Genomic DNA, 26,825 nt, shown 5'->3' on the forward strand with positions numbered 1-26,825 from the left:
CCCATTCAGCATACTATCTCCTCACTTCATGGATGTATGCAATGGTATCTGTATAGCACGTAAACAAGGCCATATATTTTAATGTTGATTTTATCTCAAATTAAATGGAATCAATACAGTAATGGATGTGGAATCGAATAATTATCGAGTAACAGGAATTCGTTTTTTCTAATTGAACTCAATCACATCTTCCAAGACCAGGGGAATGCACTATCACTGAGAAAACTAATTGAAAATGTTGGACATAGCTATACAAGCCTTCAGGTGGTGGATGGAAATTATAACATGATGAAAGGGGTGACATTTCACCACCCACTATTACCCCAGAGCACTGTGAAGGCACATCCCAACTAGGATAGGCCAACAACCTTTAAGATTTGCAAACCTAGTGGATGTGGTTCAAAAGGGATTTGAATACACAAGATGCTTAGATTATAGACTGTTCATCTGGCCTCAATCCTTTTGAAAATAACTCATTGCTGAAACACAAAGCTAGTATAATGAGAATGTATTGTCTGAATAAAATAAGGATAAAATGGAGGCCTCTCTGAGGGCACCGTCCACCGAGGCCTGACTCATTGCCATGAACCTTTCCATCACAATGGTCCGCCTACCTCCTGTGCAGAATGCGTAAGCAGAAACCCTAAGCAGAATGATCAGAGAAAGTAACAAGGGGGTCAGCAGCAATAACATTCTTAGCCAAGTCTTCTGTGACTTGGAACATTTTCTGCTGGATCTTTTGATATCTGTTTTCCAAGAGTCATGATCCCGGTGATTGGTGTTTGATGAATGGCTTTCCACTGGTCCTTCTGATCTTAGAAATGTTCACCAAGTTAAAAAACCAAGGCAAATGTTATCTTGAATGCCCCTGGATGGTCTTCCCAATGGTGGCTACCTGATCTAACTCGCCTATCAAACCACCAACACAGGACATTTTTGTGCAAACAAGACATGACACGAAGGCACAAAGAAAAGATCCTTCAGTGGGCTAGCTTCAGAATTATTCCAAAATGGCTCATTTAAACCTGCTACCAGACTAGATGAATAGTTTAAAAGAAGCCAACAGGCCTCCCACTAGTGCTTCATATGCATCCAAGTTGAACTAACACGTTTGTTTTGTGGCAATGTCAGTCCACCACAGGGCATTCCAAAAAGACATGGGGCCTCATTTATGAAAAGTGACGCATCGCTGCGTGAAAATAGCGATGCGTCACTTTTCACTGCGCCCTCCTTGCGAGATCAATGATGCGTCATATTTACAGTATGACGCATCATGGCGCAAGGAGTTACAGATACGTCAGTATTTCTGACGTATCTGTATAGCGCAAAAGTGACGCATTGCTGGAGTGTGTCACAAAAGTGACGCAACTCCAGCAATGTGTCCTTTCACATGGGGCAAGCCCCATGTGAAAGGGCCTGCGTCAGTCTTACGCCTGCTGTGAGGCAGGCGTAAGATATTGACGCATTTCTGTCCTAGAAGTGGCGCAGTGAAATCTTATAGATTTCACTGCGTCACTTCTATGACCCTGTCTTGCTTCAGAACGCCCCCCCTGCATGCATTATACCTGGCGTAGGTATAATGTAGCGCAGGGGTTTACAAAGTGACGCATCTACCTAGATGGTCACTTTGTAAATATGGTGCAACAAGGCAAATTTTTTACGCTGCTGGTGCGTCACAGAAAGTGACGCACCGGCGGCGTAAAAGTGACGCACAGCCTCATAAATGAGGCCCATGGTGCTGCCATAGTGTTTACATTAAACACAGCTCTTCCTTGGCTGTCAATTGCTGGCCATCACAGCCGACAGATTAGCATTCTGTCAGTGAGCTTTCTACATGATTACAGAGATGAGGGTTTATCTGGAAGGCTTTTGTTGTTTTACCACTGATTAAGATAAGTGCCTTGTGGGATTTTAAGCATGTACTGTTAACCTGATGGACCCTAGGAGTGATCTCATTTACATAAAAGCATCCTTCTCTTTGCTACATGGGCTATTCCATGAGATCATGGTTAGTGTATAAACCCGCCCAAACCTCATCTCAAAAGGTATTTTAGATTTCTATTTAGATTTGAGTATATGCCTTTGTGCCTTCTTTACAAGTCCTCCCTCTCCGGTAGAAAGATTCCTTCACATACTTGTTATGAAGAGGGCTCAGCATTATTATTTAGAAAAAAAACAAAAAAAATTACTAAATGTAAGCATATGCTTCTCAGTTATGCTCCCATCCATAATGTGAAGGTGACTTCTAAGCAGTCTATAACCCACTGGACTGTGTCCTGTCTCATACACTGTTACTAGCAAACAACTTAGGGGCAGATGTACAAGCCCCTTACGACACATTTACGCCGCCGTTGCATCACTTCTGTGACACAGCGGTGGCTAAAACCATGCGCCATGTTGCACCTTATTTACAACGTGACACATCTACGGAGATGCGTCACGTTGTAAAGCCCTGCGCCACATGAAACCTGCATCAGGTTTCATGTGCAGGTTTCATGTGGGCGTTCCGGCGCAGGGTGGGCGTTCCGGTGCAGGAACGCCTCGTAAAAGTGACGCAGTGAAATCTACAAGATTTTCACTGCGTCACTTTTATGTCCATGCTGCGTCAAAACCCTGACGCAGCATGTTAGACATAGGGCGCCCCTGAGCATTGCTGGAGCCACGTCGCAAGCGTGACGCGGCTCCAGTAATGCACCGCCCTCACGTCACGGGATGCGACACGCATCTACCCATCCGTGCGCCACGGCACGTCGCATTGTAAATGCAGCACATCAGTGGTCGTACACGGGTAGTTTCGCGTGTCACAAGCTTTCTGGTGCATCCCTGCTGATTTGCAGAGATGCGCCAGAACTCGTAAATCTGCCCCTTAGTAGTTCTCAGAAAGATCTAGAGATCATACGTCGAAGCGACAAACATCTACTACAGACCTTCTTAAATTCATGTCTCTGCAGCCGGAAGCCAAGCTGTATCTTCCCACATCCTGCCAAAGGAACCCAAAAAGTACTAGCCAAGCTCCAATGCTCCCAACGTACTATCCTTAGAAAAAGTGCTCACTCTAGTCGAGTAACAAATTCTCTATGGAAACCCACTCTATGCTTTATTATCAGCTAGTGAAGGGCTAGCTGCCTGTTCACTGGAGGGCTTGCTGTTGCACATTAAGGACCAATATATGCTCTTCCAGTGCCCTGAAGTAACCTATCTGTTACTTGTAGCGCTTTAGAAAATTCCTAAATAAACAAATAAATATTGCTTTCAGCCCTGTAAATGGAGGTGGGGCTGCATTAGCACAAGGTTTTCCTCTCCACTACTATAGAGGCCTGATAAATCAAGAAAATAAATGTCTTCTAAATTCATATTTGAGTCATGCCCTTCTCAAAGAATCGTTATTGATTTCCAGGCGGCTTAGCGTCCTGCCAGGTACTAGCTGCCATGATATTTCTACTTTTATTATTGTAGACTGACATTCTGGAACAGAAAGAAGTAAAGTCTGCCTTTGGCTGAGGAAGCTTGAAACAGCACCAGATGTGGGTGTTTTTATGGATCTTGGGTTCAGTGCTGGACCTCCACCCCCTAGTAGTGAACAATATTGATGTCCCTGATTAATATTCCTGTGAAATTAAGACATCTTAATGCGACTGAAAAAACTCACCTTGTAGCATTGAGATAACTTCATCATTAAGTCATATCTTCAACACATGACCCAAGTGCTGGAGTTAGTGATGCTCTAGATTGCAAATTACAACCTATCACAGCTTCTACAGGCAGTGACGTAACACAAAATGATTCGGCTCTCTGCAAAATGTGATGAGGGGCCCCTGAGTCTTCCGTATCTCACAGATATTGATTGGATTTGGCTGAATGGGGCCCCTGAAGGATTAGGGGGCCCAAATGGTTGGAGACCCTTGCTCCGCCGGGGCTCCTGGGGCCTCATTTATGAGAAATGACGCATCGCTGCGTGAAAGCAGCGATGCGTCACTTCTCAGTGCACACTCCTTGCGTCATGAAAATGTGTCATATTTATAATATGACGCATCATGTCGCAAGGAGTTACAGATACGTCAGTATTTCTGACGTAACTGTAGGCGCAAAAGTGACGCATTGCTGGAGTGTGTCACAAAAGTGATGCAACTCCAGAAATGTGTACTTTCACATAGGCAAGTCCCATGTTGTTAGTGCCTGCGTCAGTCTTACGCCTGCCATGATGCAGGTGTAAGATTTTGACGCATTAGCGGCCAAGAAATGGTGCAGTGAAATCCTATAGATTTCACTGCGTCACTTCCATGACCCTTTCTTGCGTCAAAACGCCCCCCTTGCATACATTATACCTGGTGCAGGTATCATGTGGCGCAGGGGTTTACAAAGTGACGCATCTACCTAAATGCGTCACTTTGTAAATATGGCGCAACGATTCGCATTTTTTTACGCCACTGGTGCGTCACAAACAGTGACGCACTGGCGGCGTAAAACTGACGCACAGCCTCATAAATGAGGCCCCTGGAGTCTTATGGACACCCCTATCTACAGGCAGGCATAGCCTAGGTCGGAGGACCAAGGTTGCCATCTAAGTCAACGATGCCCCGCACATTGAGGCCAGTCCACGGACATGCTTCCATTAGGCCTCATGACCAGATTGGGGCCACATTTCCAGTTCTTCCTTGGTGTTGCTCCTTCATGATTCTCACCAGTCAGCCACCACCCTCTTCTTTTCAGCCATTTTAGGGATCTCGCCGGTTGCACAATTTCCCCATTATTGTATACCTTGTCTGTCCCCCAAGCAGTATCTGTACCTGAATATCTGCCACTGTAATTGAAAGCCATCAGTAGATGGATTTGTGTGGATAAATGAAAGCTAAACTCTTTAAGCAACAATATTCAGGTCTAAGCCCAGAATTATCATTGTGTTTTATCGCAAAGGGGCGCAAGGGTGATGCAACACTACAGTCACATTTATCAAGCCACCCAGCATGGCTTGATAATTCAACGCACGGCAGAGCAATTCGCAGCCTTGCGTTACTCTGTCAGGGAGGTGTTCTATGGGTAGAGCGTGGATTTTGGTGCATTCCCGGGTTTATAAGAAATCAAAGTACTCTTGGGATCACCAAAAGGCTCTCAACGTATATTTCAAACTTAGAATTATCACATTCCAATGGGGCAGACTCACACAATCCTCACATACACTTTTTAGAAAAAGGACCCTCTTAGGCAAGTATAGTACAAAGACTAATTACTACCAAGGTGTATACAAAATATATATGGATTTATTAAAAACAATGTTAATTCTTTTGTTTAAAAACTGAAAAAGACAAACATCACAACCTCATCGGGGTCATAACAATACATAAAAGTCACAATAACATAAACGAGAGACAGAGAAAAAGTGCAATATAATGATCACATCATGCTCTGATTGTTCCACATGGAATTCATTCATTCAGTCTGCCCCATTGGAATGTGATAATTCTTACCATTAGTGGCAGACCTGTGAATGTGCCAAAATGCTACGCCGCCCCAGAGGAGGTGTAACAAGGTGAATTATCTTTATTTCTTGGTTTTCTTCTTCCATCTTGTGCTGCAGTCTGCAGCACACATAGAAAGAGGACAATGCCTCTGAGGATTGTTATTGCGCAGGAAGTTGTTCCTTCCTGAACAAAGCAGATTCTGCTGACAACACTGACACCCTTGCACCATGATGCAAGGGTGCCTGCATTGGCGCTAGGCAGCATATTGTGCACCAGTGCAAGGAAAGGAGAGGGGTACGCTGCATGATTTTAAACACTGTTCATTCCAGCCCTTTCACGCAGCACAGCAAGGTGGCGTGCAGCATTGTGCTGCATGAAAGTATGATACATCTGGGCCCTAATATCAAACCATGGAATCCAACTCATCTCTCTCTGTACTTTGATGAACTTTGCCACCTTTCAGAACTTTGCTTGGATGAACAACTAAGATCTTTATTAAGGTCCCTACCGCCACTATATCCCTCAGGTTCCGCTTACAGTGCCTTGACGCCCTTGGGCTAAGTTTGCGCTCTACAAGTTCAATATTCATTCATTCATTCATTCATTCGTATCCAAAGCTGTCTTTTATTTGTTATCCAAAAAGAGGGTGGGAGCACATAGCTTCATGTCCCAGTACTCGGTTTGCCCCAACGCATCATGGTGAATGCAGTGCACAATGACACTTACTTCAGTGAGAGTTTTTAGTTTTTCACACTTGTTGGTGCAGCCAGTGCTGTGTGTCACTGGACACGTGTTTTATATGCTGAAAAAGGAGGTGACCCCCCGGCTTCTCCAGCAAGTCAGAGCAGTGATAGCGTCTGTGTGATCCCACCTGGCTTATTTGAACTGGTTAAAGTTGCGGCCATCGCCTGGACAGTGGTAGGTTTACTGATAGGTTCATGCGCTTCGATCCTGCCTCCTACGGCCACTCTTCATTGATTAGTTGCAGGTCACATGAGCAAATATAAGATCATCTGAATGACACAGAAACCAACCAGGGTCGGATGAGCCTTACCCTAGAAAAGGAATTGTCGCAATAAATGAGAAGGAGATGATTGAGGTCTTCTTGCTCTCTCCAGCTCATCAGACAGGTGAGGAGGTGAGGAGGACACAGAGTGGTGGGGAGGATTTAACTCCACAAAAAACATTACCTTCAGGTTCTCGTCTGGCTTGGCAGACGGCACTCTTTACAAAGTATGGGATCTTGATCTGAAAATGCGCTTTTTTCCTCCCCTCCATAGTTTTCACCCATCCTCCTAGCGGCCCCTGGTCAGTCATTGCTCACCTGCTCCCTCTTTACTGTACAGGAGTCCATCCTGCTAGACCCAACATCTAGGTGACCCATCAATTCTCATTTTGTTCAAACATTAAAATGCAAACAGCCGGTGCACTAGAGTACAAAAGTACAGGCACTGGGGGGGGGCATATTATCAAGACAATTATCGCCGCTTTAGCAGCTGTTTTCGGCCGAAAAGCGGCGATAATTCTAACATGGTATTAACAAGGACACGCTAACAGGCTTTAGCGTGTGCGTCCTTGTGTCATCACCCATTTCACTAACTCCTTGCATATCATCGCTAAGGAGATGCAAAGTAGGCGTCCACATTCACTACATGGTAAAACATCGATACCGCAGCTTCGCGCTATTACAAGCATGCCCCATATCCGAGTTGCGACTATGAAAGTCGCGCAAAGACCCAATTAACGCTGGTTTCTAACCTGAGGTACATTTCTGACTTAGCCATATTGCCCTATGGGAGGTGGATTGTCAGGCTAAATCCACCATGGCTTATTAGCAAGGAATTCCCAATTGCTGACATTTTAACGCTGGATTACCAGCGATATTCCAACATTTCGCCACTATCGCTGGAATTTTTATTGCTTTGCATATAGCCGTTGATAATAACACGCTATCTCAGCGATAAAATCCAGCGATAGCCGGCGATAACTTTAATCGCGCTAAGCGTGCTTAGCGATATTTATCGCTGTCAGTTGCTAAAATGTCCCTACATTCCTACTTATCCCTCCTCTGCATCCCTTCTATATATTCAATTTGTTACTGCACATTCACTATCCAGTATAGAGCCTTGAAGTCATCCATCTTCCTATCTTTCTCCAGTCCCAAAGGCCTATATGGGGGTAAACGTCGCAAACATCATCAATAAAAGCAAGCATGAACATGTCATCCTTTTAATAGAGCTGGGGGAAAGTAGATGTTCTTCTGGAATCCCATCTGTTTTGGGGAATATTTGCAGCATGTTCAGGATGTTCCCATAGTGCTGCATTAGTTTGCTTGGCTGGGGAGTAAATGATGTTAAGCTGCAGTATAGTTAGTATTAATCTACTGGGCTGTACAATGATGACCCTCCCAAAAAATGCCCAGTTCAGCGTCCTATAAATCATAGTGAGAGGTGTCTGTTTTGTTTGAATCTTTCAGCTGCACAGCGACGCACCACTGTTGCCCGCATACTGGCACAAGCTTACCTTCTCCATCACTAACTACGGCCAATCGCTGGAATACGTCCTAACGGCGAGCAACGACGGAGGATTGCCGATGAATGGCTCCATCTCGAGGTAGAGTTCTATCTTATGTTGCTCTTTATTTCAAGTGGAGTGGTCCTTTCTGCTTCCTCCCCCACCGCCCAAGTAAACGTCACCTGAGGAAAGATGAAACCTATGTTTTATCAAGATTTGGATTAAATGTAAAGTTTTTAAGTTAGAGGAGTCAGAAGTGCCCATCGGTTTGCATCGTGAGTGTAGCTCAACCTTCTAGTCTGAACACGAGATTGACCCACAGCACATGCATGGATGCCAGGAAGAACATCTGTTCTCCCACACGCCCTACTACTCAGTCACTCTGACCAGCCACTCAGCTTCCCACAGACCCTTTGCCCCTAGCGACAGGTAGTCAAGCATCAAAGGAGATGAGTGTTGGGGATGAAGGGTCTTTAGGGCTAAGACTACAGTACAATTGACCAATAGGTTCCAAGAAACAATAAAACATTTTACATCGATCAGTCACTCGTGCAATCAATCACATACACACTCATAAGGCAAAACCATCCATCTCAATCCTACCAACTACAAATGAACTCTCAACAACCAAGCAAACAAAAGCGTCGGCGCTTTTGTTTGCTTGATTGTTGAGAGTTCATTTGTAGTTGGTAGGATTGAGATGGATGGTTTTGCCTTATGAGTGTGTATGTGATTGATTGCACGAGTGACTGATGTATGCAAAATGTTTTATTGTTCCTTGTAACTCTGGGCTGACGCCTTATGATTGAATTTTTTATATACACTGTCCTGTGTACTATAATATGAATTTTCTATATGACAAAAAAAACTATTGATAATAAAAGGATTTAAACAATCTCAGCTGTTCTGTGGGCAATTGTTATCAGTGGAACCTATTGGTCAATTGTATTATTGGGAACGGCCCTTTCATGTTGTTATACTTTATTGTTTCCCTGGTTGGTTGTTCCCCCTTCCCATTTTCCTTTCTAGGTTCAGGGTCCCTCTTCCGTTTTTTGTAACTAAGACTACAGTGCTCCATCTTCAGATCTTCATTAATATTTATAAACATTGAAAATGTTGGCTCCTGTGCATGTTCCCAAAATATTTAAGAGATGTATCCCTGCCTAAAACCTTGCTTAAAGGCATGCTGTGTATTTAATGACTCCTCACTTGGGTGTGTGTGTGTGTGGGGGGGGGGTGCCCTTTCTTACGATCCTTAAGAAAATCGTTTGTCACTCTGCGATTAGTCACTGGGAGACCTGGTCGCCAGATGCTTAGGGGCATATTATCAAGGGCTGGCGATAACATTATCGCCACTTTAGCATCCGTGTTCGGGCGAAAAAGCAGCGATAATATTATTGCTTTATTAACAAGGAAACACAAGCGTGTTTCCTTGTCTTAGCGCCCGTTGTCAGCACGCCTCGCATCGCATCGTTAATGAGATGCAAAGGAGGCGCTGACCCAGCTTTGCGATATTATCAACAAGGGGTAGCGATATTTGAAATCGCATTAACTATGCCTTAACGCTGGAATTTAACGTCTGTTAAATTCCAGACAAAGGCATACCTAACATGGGGGGTGGATAGTGTGGCTAAGACCACAGGCCCTATCATCGAGGATATCACCGTTTTCCATGGAACATCGCTGGAAAACCAGCGTTGTTCCATGGAAAACAGAGATATCCCCGCTATCGGTTGAATTCTTATCTCCTCAGTGATACGCGTTGTTGATAACGCGCTAACCGGTCGATAAATTCCAGTGATAGACGGCCATAAATAAAAAAGCGCTGGGCGCGCTTTGCGATATTTATCGTCGTCTATTGATGATATGCCCCTTAGTGTCTTCTAGAATATTTATACTCTCAAGAGGTAAACAGAGATGACTGTACTGGAGGTATTCAGGAGCCTGGTGGTCAGGTTCCGTGATGCTCGCATGTGATGCAGGGTTTGACTTAGAACAAACACTACGGATGTTTCCCTATGGGACAAAACAGTCCTTTGGTTTCTCTTCAACTGTAGGGAGACCAGAGATTCTAGACCTAGGCAGATCCCCTGGAGGTCCAAGGTCAACTAAGCACCCATAATAGCAGATACATAGACCCCCTTGGTGCTTGGCATCAAAGGGAATCATGCTATGTTTTAACCAATGGGAAGACTCTTTACTGACACTGTTGGGCTTGTACTATGAAATGCAGGGTTCTGTAGTTATTGGGTGAGTTTCATCCTTCCTCTTCTTAAATATCTGAATAGTCAGCAGTTGCTGGGTTTTCTGGAAGCTTTGAAAATCTTTACATCACCTGAAGGACACTGACTAAATTAGAGAGTAAAGAAGCACCTTGGTGGCGATGACACAGAGCAGCCTGTTGAAACCTTCCGACCATTTTATGCTGAGTCGCCTCTATGTGCATGGTGGTGTGAGAGAGGTTGGTAGGACCTGTTGAAGTTATGTATTTCATCTTCTGTGTTCATGGCTACTCTAGTGGCGCTGTGCTCGCCTTTCATGTTGATGGTGTTTGGCAGCTTTAGACAAATCGGACAACCTTGGGAGCTTTCACCAGGAACTCACTGGTGAACACGCAAAGGCTGAGATAGATCTAGAAGCTGCATTGACTCCGATGGAGAATGAACTGGTCTGACTGAAGGATAATCTGGTCTTTCGATGCAGTTCTTATTTACCTCACTCAGTTGTCCGCCCTATTTAATGATCCCTGCAATATGAGGGGTTTTTTTTACCAAAAGTGCTTCTACCAATATGGCAGGAGGACTTTAGGCTAAACCGTGAATGCTGGTCACACAGCCATTTCATATGGCTCAGTCGGATTTTTGGGGCATTCCGAAACAAACTCTTAAGAGGGGGTTTTGTTTCTGAAAAAGCCAAAAAATATTGTCCATCACAAACTGAGAGGTATTTTTCTAGCACTTTATGGGTGTTTTGGCTATTTTCTTGCTTGGGACCTCCATGCCTGACACAGCAACTCCATACAGGCATAACCAAAATCAGAACCAAGCCAAACCAAAATCAGAAGGTCCACCCTAAGTAGGGTGGGCCTTCAGATGCTCATCAGCAAGACTATATACGGCTGATGGACCGACCTCAAAATATTTACAATGTCGAAGCTAGCTGAGATGCCACCATCAGAAACCACTCATCTCTAAGCAGGGGAATAAAGTGGTGGCACATGGCACATGCTGGATTTGGGCAGATACCACACTTCCACGAATCTGGGCCGCCTTAGCTGGCTACTCGTCCCCAAGTCATAATTGCGACTTTGTGCCGGTCCATGTTTTTTTACCAAATACCAGTAGGCATGCAGGCACTGATAGGTCTATACTTGTAAATAGGAAAGTGAAAGTAGCATGATTGGTGGTGTTGGCTGGACGCCCAGGGCTGGCTGTGAGCCAAGGTCATGTCTAGAGGTCAATTGTCAGCTCTGTGACGTCACAAAAGTCTAACAAGTTTAATTTCATTAAAGGGAGAGTTTCAAATAATTGCAAATATTCTCAGGCAAATATTGATGTGTGATTTATGATTCGTTTGTTGTGTAAAATAGAGTAAACACTTGTTACTTGGGCGGGTTTACCTGTGTCTTTGCTACATTGGAACTGTTGCTTGTGTGTTTGCACCAACTTGCCCTTGTAAGGCTTTGATGTCACTGTCACACTCAGTCACATTAACAGTGGATGGAGCCAAGGGTGTGAGCTTGGCTTCTTGCCCTACAGTTAATGCCTTCTTGAAGTGCCTGGCTTCCAAAGAGTGGCCGGCGTTGGATGCAGGCCGCCTACTCATGTCTCTGTGCAGCGCTCTACGCATGTCTCTAACCAGCGCTCTTACGCATGCCTCTGTGCAGCGCTCTACGCATGCCTCTGTGCCCTGGTGCATTGTAAGATCTGCTCAGCTCTCTCTCTGTTGTCATTTCAGGATACAGGTCGCATGGAATGAGACGGTCCAGGGGCATATGTGGCTGTGGGTCCCTGCAGAGACCGAGCCAGGGTCCCTTGTGACGGTGACCCTGCAGGCCACGTCCGCGGAAGGGGAGCACAGTAACTTTGCCTTCTTGCAGCTGCAGGTGACGCAGGCTGCTGAGGTGAGAGAAACCTTCCACTTTGATCTTCTGGGCGCTTCTGGGGTGGGCTCAAGATCTGATAGACGGGTTTCATCATTACTCATACACTGTAGATATTGTATTATGCACACTTACATGTGATGTGTAGGGCTCCCATGTGTTCATGTCTTAAACCTATCAACTGATATGTTATTGATTAATCTCATGCCCAAGAGTCTTCTGGGAAATGTGCTTTAGTTTTTGTTGGGCATGCAGATTTCATCCAGTAATGAGCCGAGACTGGAGTCGCGCCCTACAAATGATGTAGAATGCTGTGCATGTCAATTTCAGTGTCCTCTAACTTTACATTTTGCTGTGACCCCCCTACACAGAGCGCCAACTTGGAGAGCCCCATCTGCACCGTCACCTTTATGGTTGAGGACTGCGGCGATAGCGACAAGCCGTGTGACGTGACCACCTGGAGTGCCACTCTGCGGATCCAGGACACCGTCGGCATCAAGGAGCTTCACGTGATCCACGGGACAGGACGGGCCTCCTATGGGGCAGACGGCCAGGCGGAGAGGGTGCTGTACTCCTCCGACTGCTGTTCGATGGACGCGGTGATCCAGGTCACCAACAGGAAAGAGCGATCCGGGACATGTAGAATCTCAGCCTCAACGGTGGAGCCCCCGAAGCCAGTGGGGTCAATGGCAGAAGCCAGATGGACGAGTAGTTGGGCCACATTGGCCCTAGCAGTGATGATCTGTGCTCATGCAGCAGTAGGGTAGGCTTCGTACAAGCTGGCAGGCTGTAAGTCTTAATACTACGCTACGCCCATGCACCAGTGGAAGCTGGTGTGGTGCTACGAGTAAAGTATGGCCGTGCTTCCATTTGTAAACATTTCCACGCAGTCCCGGTGCTGGTCCGAAGTCAGGCAAGGAGCCAATGGGAAGCGCTTCCCAACCCAAGTGATGTTGCTTCACCAAGTAGTGTATAGGTCCCAGCGAACAAGCGACAACCATCCAACGTAGCGTCTGTGGGGGATTCCACTGCAATAAACTTTTCCAAGATGGAGCTGATTTGTAGAATTTTAAGGAAACGTTCCAAAATACACGGCAAAAGATCAAATATCTTAGATGCTGTTGTGAAACAAAGCTCACAGAGTAGCTGGTATAAGCTGTGATAAAATGTTGTGGCAACAAACACAGTAGATGTGAACCAGAGATATTCAATGCCCGGTAGAAACACTGGATGTACAGAAGATGAGAAACCAGAGACGTTTTATGGTTTAAAGGGGCATAGCTTAAGAGGGGGTGTTTGGGGTGTTACACCCCCCTTAATAAATGTGTTTTGTAATAAATAGTTTAGTAAAGGAGCTTTCAGTCAGGTATGCTTAGGTATTTCCCCAGGGATTTAAAATACTCACTCAAATAAAAACACACACACTCACACATTCGTCTCAGTTTTGAAGGTCTTAAACAGGTCCGGCTTTAGCGGTGGTAGCGAGCAGTGCAACAATAATTTTTGGTGCCACCACATCCCATGACCGCCCTCTCGGAGTCTCTCAGTCCCAACGGGCAAAAGTGCCCCTTATCCCTCAATCAATCAGTCATTTGTGGATCGCGCTACTCACCCGTGAGGGTCTCCAGGCGCTGTGGGGGCAGGCAAGGGGTTGCTGCTACTGCTCGAACAACCAGGTCTTGAGAAGTCTCCTGAAGGTCAGTAGGTCCTGGGTCTGTCGCAAGTGGATGGGGAGGGTGTTCCATGTCTTGGCGGCGAGGTGGGAGAATGATCTGCTGCCGGTGGTCGTGCGGAAGATGTGTGGGACGGTGGCGAGGGCGAGGTCAGCAGAGTGCAGCTGGCGGTTCGGTGGATGTCCAATCAGAAGTTATTGCTAAGGACAGGGCCCCCTCCACAAGTCAGAACCCAGTGCGGCCACACCGGTCTCACTACCCTACAGCCAGGCCGGGATTAAAACTTGGTTATTTTATAGAATACTGTGGTTGAAGTACCCCTCAAAATTCGCACCCCTTTCCCTTTCCACTAGCCCTTAAGCCCCCCATGCGCCGCTTCTTATGTAATGATTAACATGATATGCCAGCGGGATTGTTGGAAAATCTAAAGCTACACCCTCCCCCAGACTTACTGACCAACGTACACCCCTGTGGGTAGAGTGGGCAATTGCCCAGGGTCCCACCTTCCAAGGGGCCCCTAGGGAAAGTGAACTTTCTATTAACTAGCTCATCCCTGTCTATTTCCATCTTTTAGCATGTCTCCTCTTTGTCAACCACTACCTCAGAGTCTTTCTCGCTTGTCATGGTGGTATCCTAATGATTTTTGGGAGCCCTGGTAAGACATCTTTCAACTGCTTTTGTGCACACTGTGTTTCTGAAAGTTTGTTTAGCATCATGCAGGGTTCAATTAGCAGAAAAGTGGCAGTACAGTTATGAACAGGGGCCCCAAAAATGTGTCTTGTGGGACTCCAAAAATTCTTAAGACAACACTGAGAGAAACACAAACACTTGAAAAACTTTGTCAGAGAGGGAAGAATATTTATCACAAGTATGACGGCATAGGTGATGCTGGGAAACAAAGGCCAGCTTCCAAAAACAAAGACCCAAAGAAAATGTCCCCCTCAATAAGGTGCCAGAAGGAAAGTGACCCAGGGCGTAGGTACAGATTCCGTGCCATGCCTTAAGGATGTTGCCCCAGAAGATACTGCTCCTGAATGCCATTCTAGGAGAGAATAGTGTTTGGGACAGTCTATCAGGGTACAGCTGTCCCAGAATTCTGTGCAAGAAGGTAACAGACCCCAGGAAGCTGAGACAAGAGGACAACATACTTCAAAACTTTGCCACAACAAATTTTCCCTCTGTATACCATGATAGATTAAAGATCGCCTCAAGGAAAATAGGGCCATATTATCAAGGACGGCGATAACATTATCACTGCTTTAGCGGCAGGAAACTGCCGATAAGGAACTTGATAATATGCCCTTGTGAATTCCCATAGAAGCCCAGGTTCACACCAGAATCTGGGCTTCTATGGGAATTCACAAGGGCATATTAGCAAGCCCTTTATCGCCGATTTAGCTGCAGTTTCCTGCCGCTAAAGCGGCGATAATTGTAACGCCGTTCTTGATAATATGGCCCATAGTTTCAGGAGAACATAGGCGCATGATAATGTGCCACAGGCAAGCCTGTCTGCATGGTATTGAGCAGGAGAAATGCAACCACAAAGTGCTAGAACACGACAAAATGACCTCTAAACTGGGGTCTATGGGCGAGATGCCGTCTCGAAAGTAAAAATGTCCTCAAGTGCAGTAGTGATGCTGGCAACCTCCAATGTCTGTCATGCACCCTTCATACCACAGAGGACCAGTATTCAGCAGTGCCACCACTGGGCAGGCAGAGGGTATGTTTTGGTAGGGCACCATGCCCAAGGCACCCTTGTCTTCTCCAATATCCCGTGTCGCATCCAACTCTTCATCTTTTAATGCACTCAGCAATAATTGTTAGGTGAGGTTACTCTGCTTTACAGTGCCTAGAAGTGAAAGAACAGATTACCACCCTGTAGGACATTGGAGGATAAATAAAGACTCCTTATTTTGGTCTCTTTTTGGGTGTCACCTCTTAGTTGGCCTTCAGTAGTTTCTGAATGGCCAGTCTTGCTTTCTTGTACTGGAATTTCAGGGACGCCCTGTGACCTTACATCTTTTGGGGAATTTATTCGGATAGGTAAGAAAAATTCAGAGTTTTTTGTTGTTGTTAATAATAGTTAAAAAAAACAGTTTTTCGTGCCACAGGTGAATTTTGGGAAAAATGGCAAGTACATCAATTTGTTCTCATTGTCCCCATCTGTCAGATGATGATTTCAAGAAGTTGGATATCTGTTTTTGTCAATTTCTTGTAAACAATAAAGTCAATGATAAAAAATTGTGAAATTCATTTTGTCTAATTTGCAAAAAACAGTTGTTATTTAAGCACAAAGTTTACATTTTGCTTACAAGCTTTGCAAACAAAACTTCATATGACTTTCTAGTTCTGCGAACAGTTTTGCATAAAATTGAAGGGCCTTATTTATGAGGCCTTGCGTCACTTTTACGCAGCCGGTGCGTCGCTGTTTGTGACGCTCCAGCGGCGTAACAAATGTGCCTTGTTGCACCATATTTACAAAGTGATGCATCTCGGTAGGTGCGTCACTTTGTAAACCCCTGCGCCACATTATACCTGCACCAGGTATAATGTGTGTAGGGTGGGCGTTCTGACACATGTAAGCCTAGTAGAAGATCTATGAGATTTCACTGCGCCACTTCTAGGACGCAAATACGTCAATATCTTACGACTGCTTCACAGCAGGCATAAGACTGACGCTGGCACATTGAAGTGGGACTTGCCCATGTTAAATGACCCATTGCTGAAGTTGCGTCACTTTTGTGACACACTCCAGCAATGCGTCATTTTTGTGCCTACAGATACGTCGAGAGAAATATGACGCATCCAGCATGTCGGAAGGAGGGCGCAATGAAAAGTGACGCATCGCTGTTTTCTCGCAGCCATGTGTCACTTTTCATAAATGAGGCCCATAGTGTTTTCTTTTATCGAAAGTTACATAGGGGCATATTTACAATAAACTGTCCGACATTTTCAAAATGCAGGGATGCATCGTATTCGCAAGAATATGGCGCACCCGTGTTTCACCCTAGTGCTGTAGCAAAAAAAGCTACCTAGCGCTGGGACAGGCACCCTGCTGCCATTTTGCAAGGCTGCCTGTGCTACAGGGATGATTGTTTATGTGCAGGAAGGAACTTCTTCCTGCACATACACAATAAACAAGCATTTGCAATGCAATCGGTCTCCCCTTTGGGACCTTATAGGTATTTAACTATGCAGCACATTAGCCTGGGTGCTGAAACATCTACTGTTCTTTAACATGGAGGGAAAGTACGCACCAAACTGCGTGACACGCCACGTATGGGATCACGTACAGAGAAATATAGCCTTTTACAGGATATGGTATGGTCCAAAGCTCTGTTTTTAATATAAAATCAGGGCCTTCGGTGGTCATATCACTGAAAATATTATTGTCTACGTGTGCTCGTGGAAGACAATTTCTATGGACTGGAATCTAGAGAATACTAAAGTGATTCTGGTATTTTACTGACCTCTGATAGTCATTTTCTATCAAGAAAGTTAAATAGAGGCAGTTGCTAGAAGAAGAAAAAAGAGTGTCCGTCACCAGAAAGTAATCCTGGTATTTTACTGACCTCTACTGGTCATTTTCTATCAAGTCAGTTAAATAGAGGCAGTTGAACAAGTAGAAAGCAAGTCTAGTATTTTTCTGACCTCTACTGGTCATTTTCTATCATGACACAGAGAAAATAATCCCTAAGCGGAAGCCCATGTTCTGGTGTGGACATGGGCTTCTATTGGAATTCTCCAGGGCATATTATCAATCCCATTATCGCCGCTTTAGCTGCAGTTTTCTGCCGTTAAACCAGCGATAATTTTAAATCCATTCTTGATAATATGCCCCTTAGATTTTCCCTCCTAGTCTTTGCCGACTCTCTCTTCATAACCTTAGGAAACTGGGCACCTTCCCCCTGTACAACAGAGGGAAGGTATGAATGCCCGCATTGGGCTGAGGCTGTGGATACAATGGGGTTTTGGTGCCGTACCTCTGTGCGTCCTGCAAATAGGTACACCACATACAGGTAGGCACGGGCTCAGTAGTGGGACATAGCACTGAGTGTGCCACCCACCGGATAGCCGTTGGCATCACTTACGCCTTGGCCAACCCAGAGTGGGTCGTCCCATATCATGAAGGCACCCCCCTCCCCGGTAAGCCCTGATGGCACAGGGTGGTAGGCTGAAGGCTGGTCAGGCACATATGAATGTTCCGTGCCTGGGTAGTGAGGAACCCCCCCAATGGTGCTTCCTCTGCCTTAGAGTTCGCCTCTCCCCATGCTCACTCCTGGGGAGTTACCGAATCTCTGGAGTGGCCTCAGGGCCCTCCACACATCCTCACTGTCAAAGCCATGGGAAAGTGCGGGCGCCTTCCTACACAAGTTAGGAAGAGGAGCTGAAGTGCTGTTCCAGAACATGAGCTGGTCTGTCAATGCAGACTCGGGTGTGCGCACCGACTCTGATGCTGTTTTCCGATACATGTCCCGCCTGCTGTGGCAGGCTGAAGGATGCGCCCTGGCATCTACGGCATGGCAGATAGGTGCCTGGTCTACCAACATGGGCTGATGAGCGTATACCTGCAACATGCAAGGTCCACCATTGCAGGCCAGGAGTGCGCAATCATACCCGTGAGACGGTTCACCCATGTCAAGCTGAGCCAAGCTGTGTGGTGTGTGTCCAGCCACCAAAGGTGCTGGGGCCTTGGTAAACCATGTGCCCGGTATGTCGGTGCTGTGTGGAAGTGTGCGCGCCCTTACTATTCGTGTTGGGAAATGGCACTGATTGCATATTCTGAAAATCGGTCCAATCTGTCTTTGCACACTGGTGGATGCGCACTGGTATCTATCGCGTGTAAAATCATGAGCAGCTTTCCAGTGTAGGCCGCTGTGAGTGCGCTCCCTGACAGCACCTTCTCCTCAGCACTGGGAAGCCTTTGGGCAGCCATGCGCTCTATAAATCCAAAAATATAAACACACAAACACCCGCACCTATGGTACTCGTGATGTTGTGTGCTGCCTGCCAACATTGGTTAGTGTGTGCATGTATTGGTTAAACCCATGTCCAGTCTGTGGTGCATACTCGGGTGGGTTCACTGGCACCCCCGGTGCTAGGGATTATGGGGCTTATTTACAAGGAGCTTGCGCCGCCAGTACTTCACTTTTTTTGACGCACTGGCGGCCTTTCTTTGCTCCATATTTACAAAGTGATGCATCTAGGCAGACTAGTCACTATTCATAGGTTTTTTCATGCGTCAAAATTGGCTGTGTCGTGTTAGTTTTAATATATGCAAGTTAGGAGTTCCGTTAGAAAATCCCCCCTAAAACGGAGGCAGTGGGATTTATGATATTTTTTTAAATGACGTAGCATCTGGAAGAGGGCCCTCTGTGCTAGCAATGCTTCAAAATTCCTAAGCCTCTATAATCAGGGCGTAGGAAATCACCAGCTTGCTACTCACTCAATCAATCAATCAATGTCACAAACCCTGGCTTCTTCCATTAGTTAGGGGTTGCCTTCTCTTGTTACTGTACAATTCGTATAAACCAGGGGATGGTGGGCCCAGTTTTCTTCCTTGAATTAGGACAGACAGTGCCCTCTCTACGTCACTGGCTGAGGGGGATCAGCAAAGGTAATTCCCTACCTGAATCCACTCAGTTCCCAAGTGTAAACACGTCCAGAAATACCTTGTTTGAGTCATGGATCCCTTCCTTGCTAGCAGCAAGAGAAAGTTGACGGAGCGACTCTGACAGTCTATTCTTCCATTCTGTAACTATTACAGATAAGTCATCGCAGCAGAAGACCTCTGCCATTTGAGGGTCGAACGAGATACATTGAAGATAGAGGTCGTAACACTTAGCCTCTAGGGGCCGGATCATGAGCCCACTAAAGATTTAGATCTGCATTCCCATGGCAGACAGGCCTACAATTTAGAGGAGACATCTGCGGTACAAAGTGAAAACCCCCTAAACCACCTCAACTTCAAAGACACACAACAGTGTAACTACATGTACCATCCTTCAGCAAGGGGTGGGATACGCTTGTGGGGACATGGGACCGGCGAACCTGGACTGGGTGGTGCACATTGTCAGAGGACTCTTGTGCACATGGAGGATAACTGTGCAAACAAAGCAAACACGAGGAGAGGATGGACAGAGCACTGAAACTTTTCAGACACTCACCCTCAGTCTCAGATCTGTGTTGAATCTATCATCGTTCTTTAGCTCACTTGACAACCCCAGTTCAGACCCTGTCATATGCAAATCAGTCTTGTCCCTGTGCCTCTTGGGTCCAGTCCAGCCCGAACTGCCAAGCCAGGTCTTCCCTGGACCAGAAACAAGCATCCTGGGACCGGTTTCGAAGTAACACCCCTCATCAGCCAGGCTAGCATGATTCCAGGGGCAAAGTGAGCAAGGGTCCCATGTCTGGGCATACCCTGCCAACTTAGGGCTAACAAAGCAAACACAAGAGGATGGATGGAGTGCTGAAACTTTTCAGACACTCACCCCCAGTCACAGATCTAGGTTGAATCCATCATCGTTCTTTAGCTCACTTGGCCACCAGAGACTGGCATGGGCCGAGGACCTGCTGAATGGTGGCTCCCTGAAGTGTGCTCTCCAAGGGCCCGATCGCGGAACTTCTGCTCTCTCAGGGATCTCAGGGATATCAAACATCTCCCCAGTGGGCCCTACACCATCTACCTGTGACATCTGGAGAGTGGTGCCCTATCACGTGCCCACCTCAGCTACTAAATCCAAACAGACTTAAGAATTGTGTCTGGAGACAGGATTGCCTTGTGCGAAGCCCCAGAAATCTTACCCGCATCTGAGGCGTGTGATTTAAGTACTGTGGGGACCGCAACACTCATAAATGTTAAGTGGTGGCGAGAGGATTCACTGGTTGCGGCATCCCGCATGGCCCGTTTTGTCACTTGTGTTTTGTCGCTTGTGCCGCATTTCTCTCGCGCAGGCTCGCCGATTGCATGCTCATTGCTTTCGGTGTCCGATTCACAGGGTTCAACCCTCAGTGGTGGAGGTATACCCGAAGTAGTGCCTCATTCTACCTCATGTGGCTCAGCCGAACTTACGCCTGTTTGTGTATGACTGAACTGGTCTGAGGCAACCTGTATCAACGTGCACAAGATGTTGTGCCTCATTTCCAGAGAGGTTTGTAATTGCAACGCTATGTTTGTGACCGGAATTGCCTCATGCAACCCAACTCAACGTGCACTGGTCATTGTGCCTCCCTACCAGGCAGGTGCAGAATTTGCAACTCTTTGTGTTTGAAATCTAAAGTGCCTGGTGCGACTCATCTTTACGCGCACCACTCGCTGGGCCCGAATCACCTAGGCACGGCCAGGATCATTGTGTACTGATCGAGGCACTTCATCCAACCAAAAGGTTGCCCTGTCTTACTCCCCATTCATTGGTTGTTTCCTTGTTGACCCTCATCGCGGTGGACCAACTGCCCTCTCCACACTTGGCCCCTCCCAAAGACATCTTGGCGGCAAGTACCAGCGAGAGAGATTGAGTAGTTTGAAGTAACTCTGCAGAGACAGTTCGGAAGCGGGTCAAGAGACAGCATGATTCCTTTGTGTTTTGAGACCTGTGGGTGGGCTTCCTGAGTGCTGCTAACCTCTCCCTTGTTTACGTCTACCTCCTAATTAAAACTGTTACATATATTACCAACTGCTTCATGAGGACCCAGACTAAGTATGACTTCGGCCGTGTGTGGCCCAGTGTCTGGGAGGCGGGGCTAGTTATCTTCCATCTGGGGTACTGTACAATGGGGTTAGTTTGAGGGTGGAGGGAGGCTTGGGCCATAGAGTCTGCAGAGGGTGACCCATTTACCTGCTGGGCCCCAGTGCACTGCATTTGGGTGCCAAGTGCATATGTGTGTGTGTAAGTGCATGCCGTACAGACTCTCTGATACCTGTGCGGAGTGTATGTGAGTGAGGGTGTCAGTGGCGCCACGTGCTTTATACAAATTCTATTCTGCGTTTGCACAGTTGTCCATCCTTCTAAGCCATTCTGCCACAGGTGGGGCAAGACTGGATGGCCAAGGAGGGGCGATGTTGTGTTTTGCTACAAATAATCCAATAGGCACCGGCAGATGGGCCCTCCAATCCATCCCCCCAATAATACCCAATGGCGTCATTTTAGGGTTACTGGAGAGTGCAACACCAGTGGCTGATTCTACAGTGTTATGTATATGGGTCCAATACTCCTGTGTGACGGGCAACCCTGCACCTTGTGGAAGTTTGTACCCGAGGAAGTGTTGCATTGTATGCATTTAGGACTTCACCTTTTATCCTACATTGATTCCTAGGATTGTAATATATTCTAAGAAAATATCTGAATTAGAACAGAGGGAACATGGAGGATATTGCTAATTCTTTAGCTGCCATTTTAGTCCACGTCTATTCTTCGCCGATGATGTTGTAAGCTCTGAAAGGTGTTCAGGTGTGTTCACTATCACGACAAGGGATCTATAAGGTCTTGAGGTGCCCTTTTCCCCAAGCTTTTCCATAGAGAGCTTTATCTCAAGCAGGCTGAATTCAGAATGGAACTCGGGTCCTTCCTGTAAGTGTTGAGTGCATGGCAAAGTTGTCGGTAACAGAAGTGAGAGTTGCTAGAAGAATTTAATGTGGCCAGAATCCAAAATGTTCCCCAACCTCACGATACCCATTAGATTCCATGCAAGAAAGCTGTCAGGCGTGAAACCATGTGCCATGCAACAATGGGGTTTCATTAGCTAGGGCGCCTGACCACTTAACCCATTTCTGTGCCTCGTACCAGAAATCAAGGGGATTTCAGATATTGATGATAGTATTTGTGGAGGTGAATGATGCAATGAATAGACCTCTGGGGTGGGGAGTATGCATGAGATCAGTACCTCTGGCAGCTCCCCTGCTGGGATGTAGAAGTACTCTATTCAAGAATACGACTGGTGGGACCTAGACTAATAAGTAGACTTCATCTCTCCTAAGTGGTTCACATGCCATAGATCATTCTTGTCTGGTATTTTAAAGTTGCTGGTATCAGTGGTGGCTGGTGACTTTTGAAAGTGGTGCAGCATAAAACCAAATCCTGAGTTTGACTGCGAGTGGAGTAACCCAAGCACAAATGTCACAAGAGGAGTTCGGGGGTGGTGGCAGGGGTGTTTCATGGTACACACGTGGAACTAAAAATAGTAAATCTTTACTTACCTAGAAAAACTTACCTTAACTACATTTTGGCAGTCAATATCCTGCAGCACAATATTTATATGGAATAGAAATGGATATCTTGCCATCTATATTGTCATTTCGCCATTCTCAGTGTAGCTCTCCGACACCACTTGTAGTAAATAAGTCTATTAAAGGGTGATTATCTGTTCTTATCTCAAATTCTGTACCATAATCGTATTTCCTAAAATATTCAACTGCCCACCAGCATTTTAGCGTTTCTTTTTCTAATGTTGAATACTTACTTTCTGCCCCCTCAAAGGCCTTGAAGCAAAAGCTATATTTACCACATTTCCATCTTGCCCCTGCATTAGTACAGCACATTAATAGACTTACGATAGGTGTCAAATGGTGCCAGTGCGGGTGCACTAGCAATGCATTTTTTCAAACTGTTGAATTCCCATTTGCAATTGTTATTCCAGTCCAATTTCCAATTCAACTTTAACAATTCTCTCATATGTACAGTCTTATTGGAAACATTTGGGATGAATTCAGCATAGTATTCTGCTAAACCTAAAAATTATCTCAGTTGATCCTTGTATTTGAGTTCCGATGCATCTTCAATAGCTCTCACCAAACTTTCCTTGAGTGTAATACCATGCTTAGTAATAGAATCTCTTTTGAACTTACATTTCTCATTTGTTAAAATTAAACAGCTATTCTCTAGAATGGTTAAAACTTTTACTAATGACTCCGCATGTTCTTGTTTTGATTTTCCCCACACCAAAATATCATCTTGAAAGTACAGTATGTTGTTAGTATCTTTAAACAATTGGTGCATCATGTGTTGGAACACTGCTAATGCCGAAATTTTATACACTCTCTCTGGAGTAATGAACGATGTACTTGACTTACTATCCTCATGTAACGCTATTTAATTATATGGATTTCATAAAGTTAGTGTTGTGAACATTGTGGCCCCTTTTAATTTAGCAAACATTTCTCCAATGTTGGGCAAAGGATGCCGATCTACCAACACACAATTGTTTGAATCCCTCAAATCCGCACATAATCTAATCTTCGCATTAGATTTGTGTACCACGACAACTGGGGACAGCCATCATGATGATTCAATTTCTTCCATGATACCCAAATTACATAACCTTTCCAATTCTTCCTTCCCCGCTTTCCACATTGATATGGGCATATTGTGAACTTTATGAACTCTTGCTTCCGCTGCTTCTTTCAGAATAATTTTTTTGTACAAAAAGCTTTATAAATCCTAAATCAGATGAAAATACTCAAGGGAACATATTTCCGAGTTCCTGAAACTATCCATCCTGACCTGCACAATCAAATCTCCAAACCCTAATACTAGCTCAGGGTGGTTGGGATCCATTTTAATCATTACATCTATTTGGCCATCCCAAGAAACATAAACCTTCTTTGGTAACATACATCTTGGTGTCAATTGTTTTCCCTTTGTAAACCAAAGATGACAGAAAATAACCAATCACATCTATAGGTTTATTCCCATATCCCACCAGTTTAATATCTGGTGGAGGCATCCTCACATTCGGAAAACAGAGCAACAAATCATCTCCGATTAAAGTATGTCTTGTCCCAGAATCTGACATAACCTTCACTTCCACCCCTCCAGTTTCTAGCAGACAAAACGGTGCATCCTTCTTATTCTCTATCACCTCATACACACCTAGTATATACACTTCCAACATAGTTTTCCTATTTTGTTTAACCTCACTAATTTGACCTTGTTCACTAGCTTCATCATTACCAATGTGGTTCCAATTTTTGCGAATTCGAGCAAAGAGACCTTTAACTTTGCAGTTTCTACAAAACTACCCAACAGCAGGACATGTTCTTTAATTAGCATAATGACCAAATTATGCTAATTTAAAACACACAATTCCCCATTTCTCCTTAGTTATAATGTTTCATTTTATTATCTTGGGTTTTGTTTCCCTACTTTTCCTAGGTTTTTTCGCTGGTTCACTTCTTTTTGCTAAATGTACGTCTTCTATAGCTTTAGGAGTTAATTCTTTCATTCCTAATTTCATCTCCTCAAATTGCTTTACATAACGTCAAATCATCCAGCAAGAACAGTTTCCCCTGTAGTGTAATGTCAGCTACCTTGTACACTAACTGATCACGTATCATCTGATCCCTAAAGGTACCATAATCTCACTTTGCAGCTGGTACCATCAGATCACTAACAAAAGAATGAAAAGATTTGTTAGACAATTGACCTCTTCCCATAAGCGTGTATAGCTACAACATATATTTTTTTTAAACTGTTGCTCTAATTGGTGAATAGCCATCTCATCTACATCAGTGTCATCTTCACTTACACCATCTGGTACCACTTTTGGTAAATGAAGCAAACTTCTTCTTGTTTCAGACCGCAAACAATGTTTTCTGTAAGTTTGTCACCTTCAATAGCTTCCAAATAACCTTCAAATCCTTCCTACTATTGTTCCCACTCAGGTGTTGGCTCTCCAGGACTGGACAAAAAAGATGCTGGAGCCCTAATTCTCTCCATAGTTCCAGAAGTGGGAAAATAGAAACTAAAAGAAACAACAGAACTGAAAGAAATGTAAAATGAGACTCTATTGAATATTAATTACACACCAACTTCTTGAAGTGTATACAGCACTTGTTTTGTCCGTAGCGTGACAGCATCATTAAAGCAATACGCTCTGGGGTGCTTATTGCTCAGAGCAATGAATACCTCGCACAGCCAGGACTTCAATAGGCTTGTGCCGTCACGTTCTAGGTCACAATATAATTTACTTATGAAAATGTTAATAAAAATAAAGTTTGTCGACCTTACTGCCCAGTAAGCAACTGCAGTATCAGTTATGCAAATGACAATGCTCTTCAGATTTCCACAGCTCCGGAATGTCGTTTAAAATTACTTTGTCGAGTAGTATTCCTCCATCTGGGCTTCAAGCTTCCCTTCTGTGTTCCCGCTCGTCACCAGTGCCGTAATCTTCAATAAGATATCTTCTTCATGCTGTGAGTCACATTAATATTTTATTCACAGGAGTAAGCTCCATTACAGATGCAGGGCTGGACTGGGAACCGAAAGCGGCCCTGGCAAACAGCTAGGTCCGCACCCCTATCGGGGTGGGAGGGATGCTGCTGAACTTTTTGCAAGGGCCGATTTCGGACAGTTTTATTACAGGGGGTCGATATTGCCAGCCCACAGTAACAAAAACAGCCCTCCAAGGGCCCAAAACCGCCCCGACCCTGGCAGCCCACCGGGGAAATGCCCAGTGCCCGCTATGGCCAGTCTGGCCCTGTACAGAAGGGACAACCTGAACCAACTGCCTCGTCTGGAATCTTGGCATGTCTTCCTTCACCTTTTTTGATCTGTAAAACCCATGTCAAGATTCCATATCTTACCACGAGAATATTACAAAGTGCATTCTGAACAAGACAGATGTGGACTATTTTCCTGTTAAATGGCAAGTTTATCCCAGGTGGCGTTCATTTTTACCTGATGTAAGCAATTTGTTTTAGAAGACGAAGGTGCATAGTCCTATATAGAAGTGTGCAAATTTGTGTCCCTGAAGTCAAGACCTTCCAGAGTTGATGTTTCCCCTCGACCACAGCCACAGGATGGATATTTCTAGTCCTTGTAGACAGCTTCCCCCGCGGACAGGCTGGGCTGTGGTGCATATCCATGAAGCAGTTTCCTTGAACCCGCAGCAAGTGCAGCTCCTTCCTTCTCAGTAGTTTTCGCAGAATGCAACACTTCCCATTCAGGTCCCAACCTGGCTGTGAAGGTGCAACCAGAGATTCCATGGGGCTCAGTAGTAGATCCTGGCACTGGTCAATGAGAATTCCTGGCACCCTGAGCAGGGAGAATGCTCCAAAACTATTCTGAGGCTGACCAGACAGTT

General features: G+C 45.4%; 1 protein-coding gene across 1 annotated transcript in view; it reads left to right on the plus strand.

The window, feature by feature from the left end:
* Positions 1-15,029, plus strand: part of VWA7 (von Willebrand factor A domain containing 7) — a 140,439-nt gene extending 125,410 nt beyond the window's left edge. Inside the window, exons 15-17 of the mRNA XM_078646027.1 lie at positions 7,936-8,072; positions 11,931-12,096; positions 12,447-15,029. Of these exons, the coding sequence (XP_078502153.1) occupies positions 7,936-8,072; positions 11,931-12,096; positions 12,447-12,842 (699 nt within the window). The 3' untranslated portion in view covers positions 12,843-15,029. The remainder of the gene's footprint in view (positions 1-7,935; positions 8,073-11,930; positions 12,097-12,446) is intronic.
* Positions 15,030-26,825: the final 11,796 nt, after the last annotated feature.

This window comes from Lissotriton helveticus, chromosome 5_1 (assembly GCF_964261635.1).
Source record: "Lissotriton helveticus chromosome 5_1, aLisHel1.1, whole genome shotgun sequence".
In the NCBI taxonomy this organism is placed as follows: domain Eukaryota; kingdom Metazoa; phylum Chordata; class Amphibia; order Caudata; family Salamandridae; genus Lissotriton; species Lissotriton helveticus.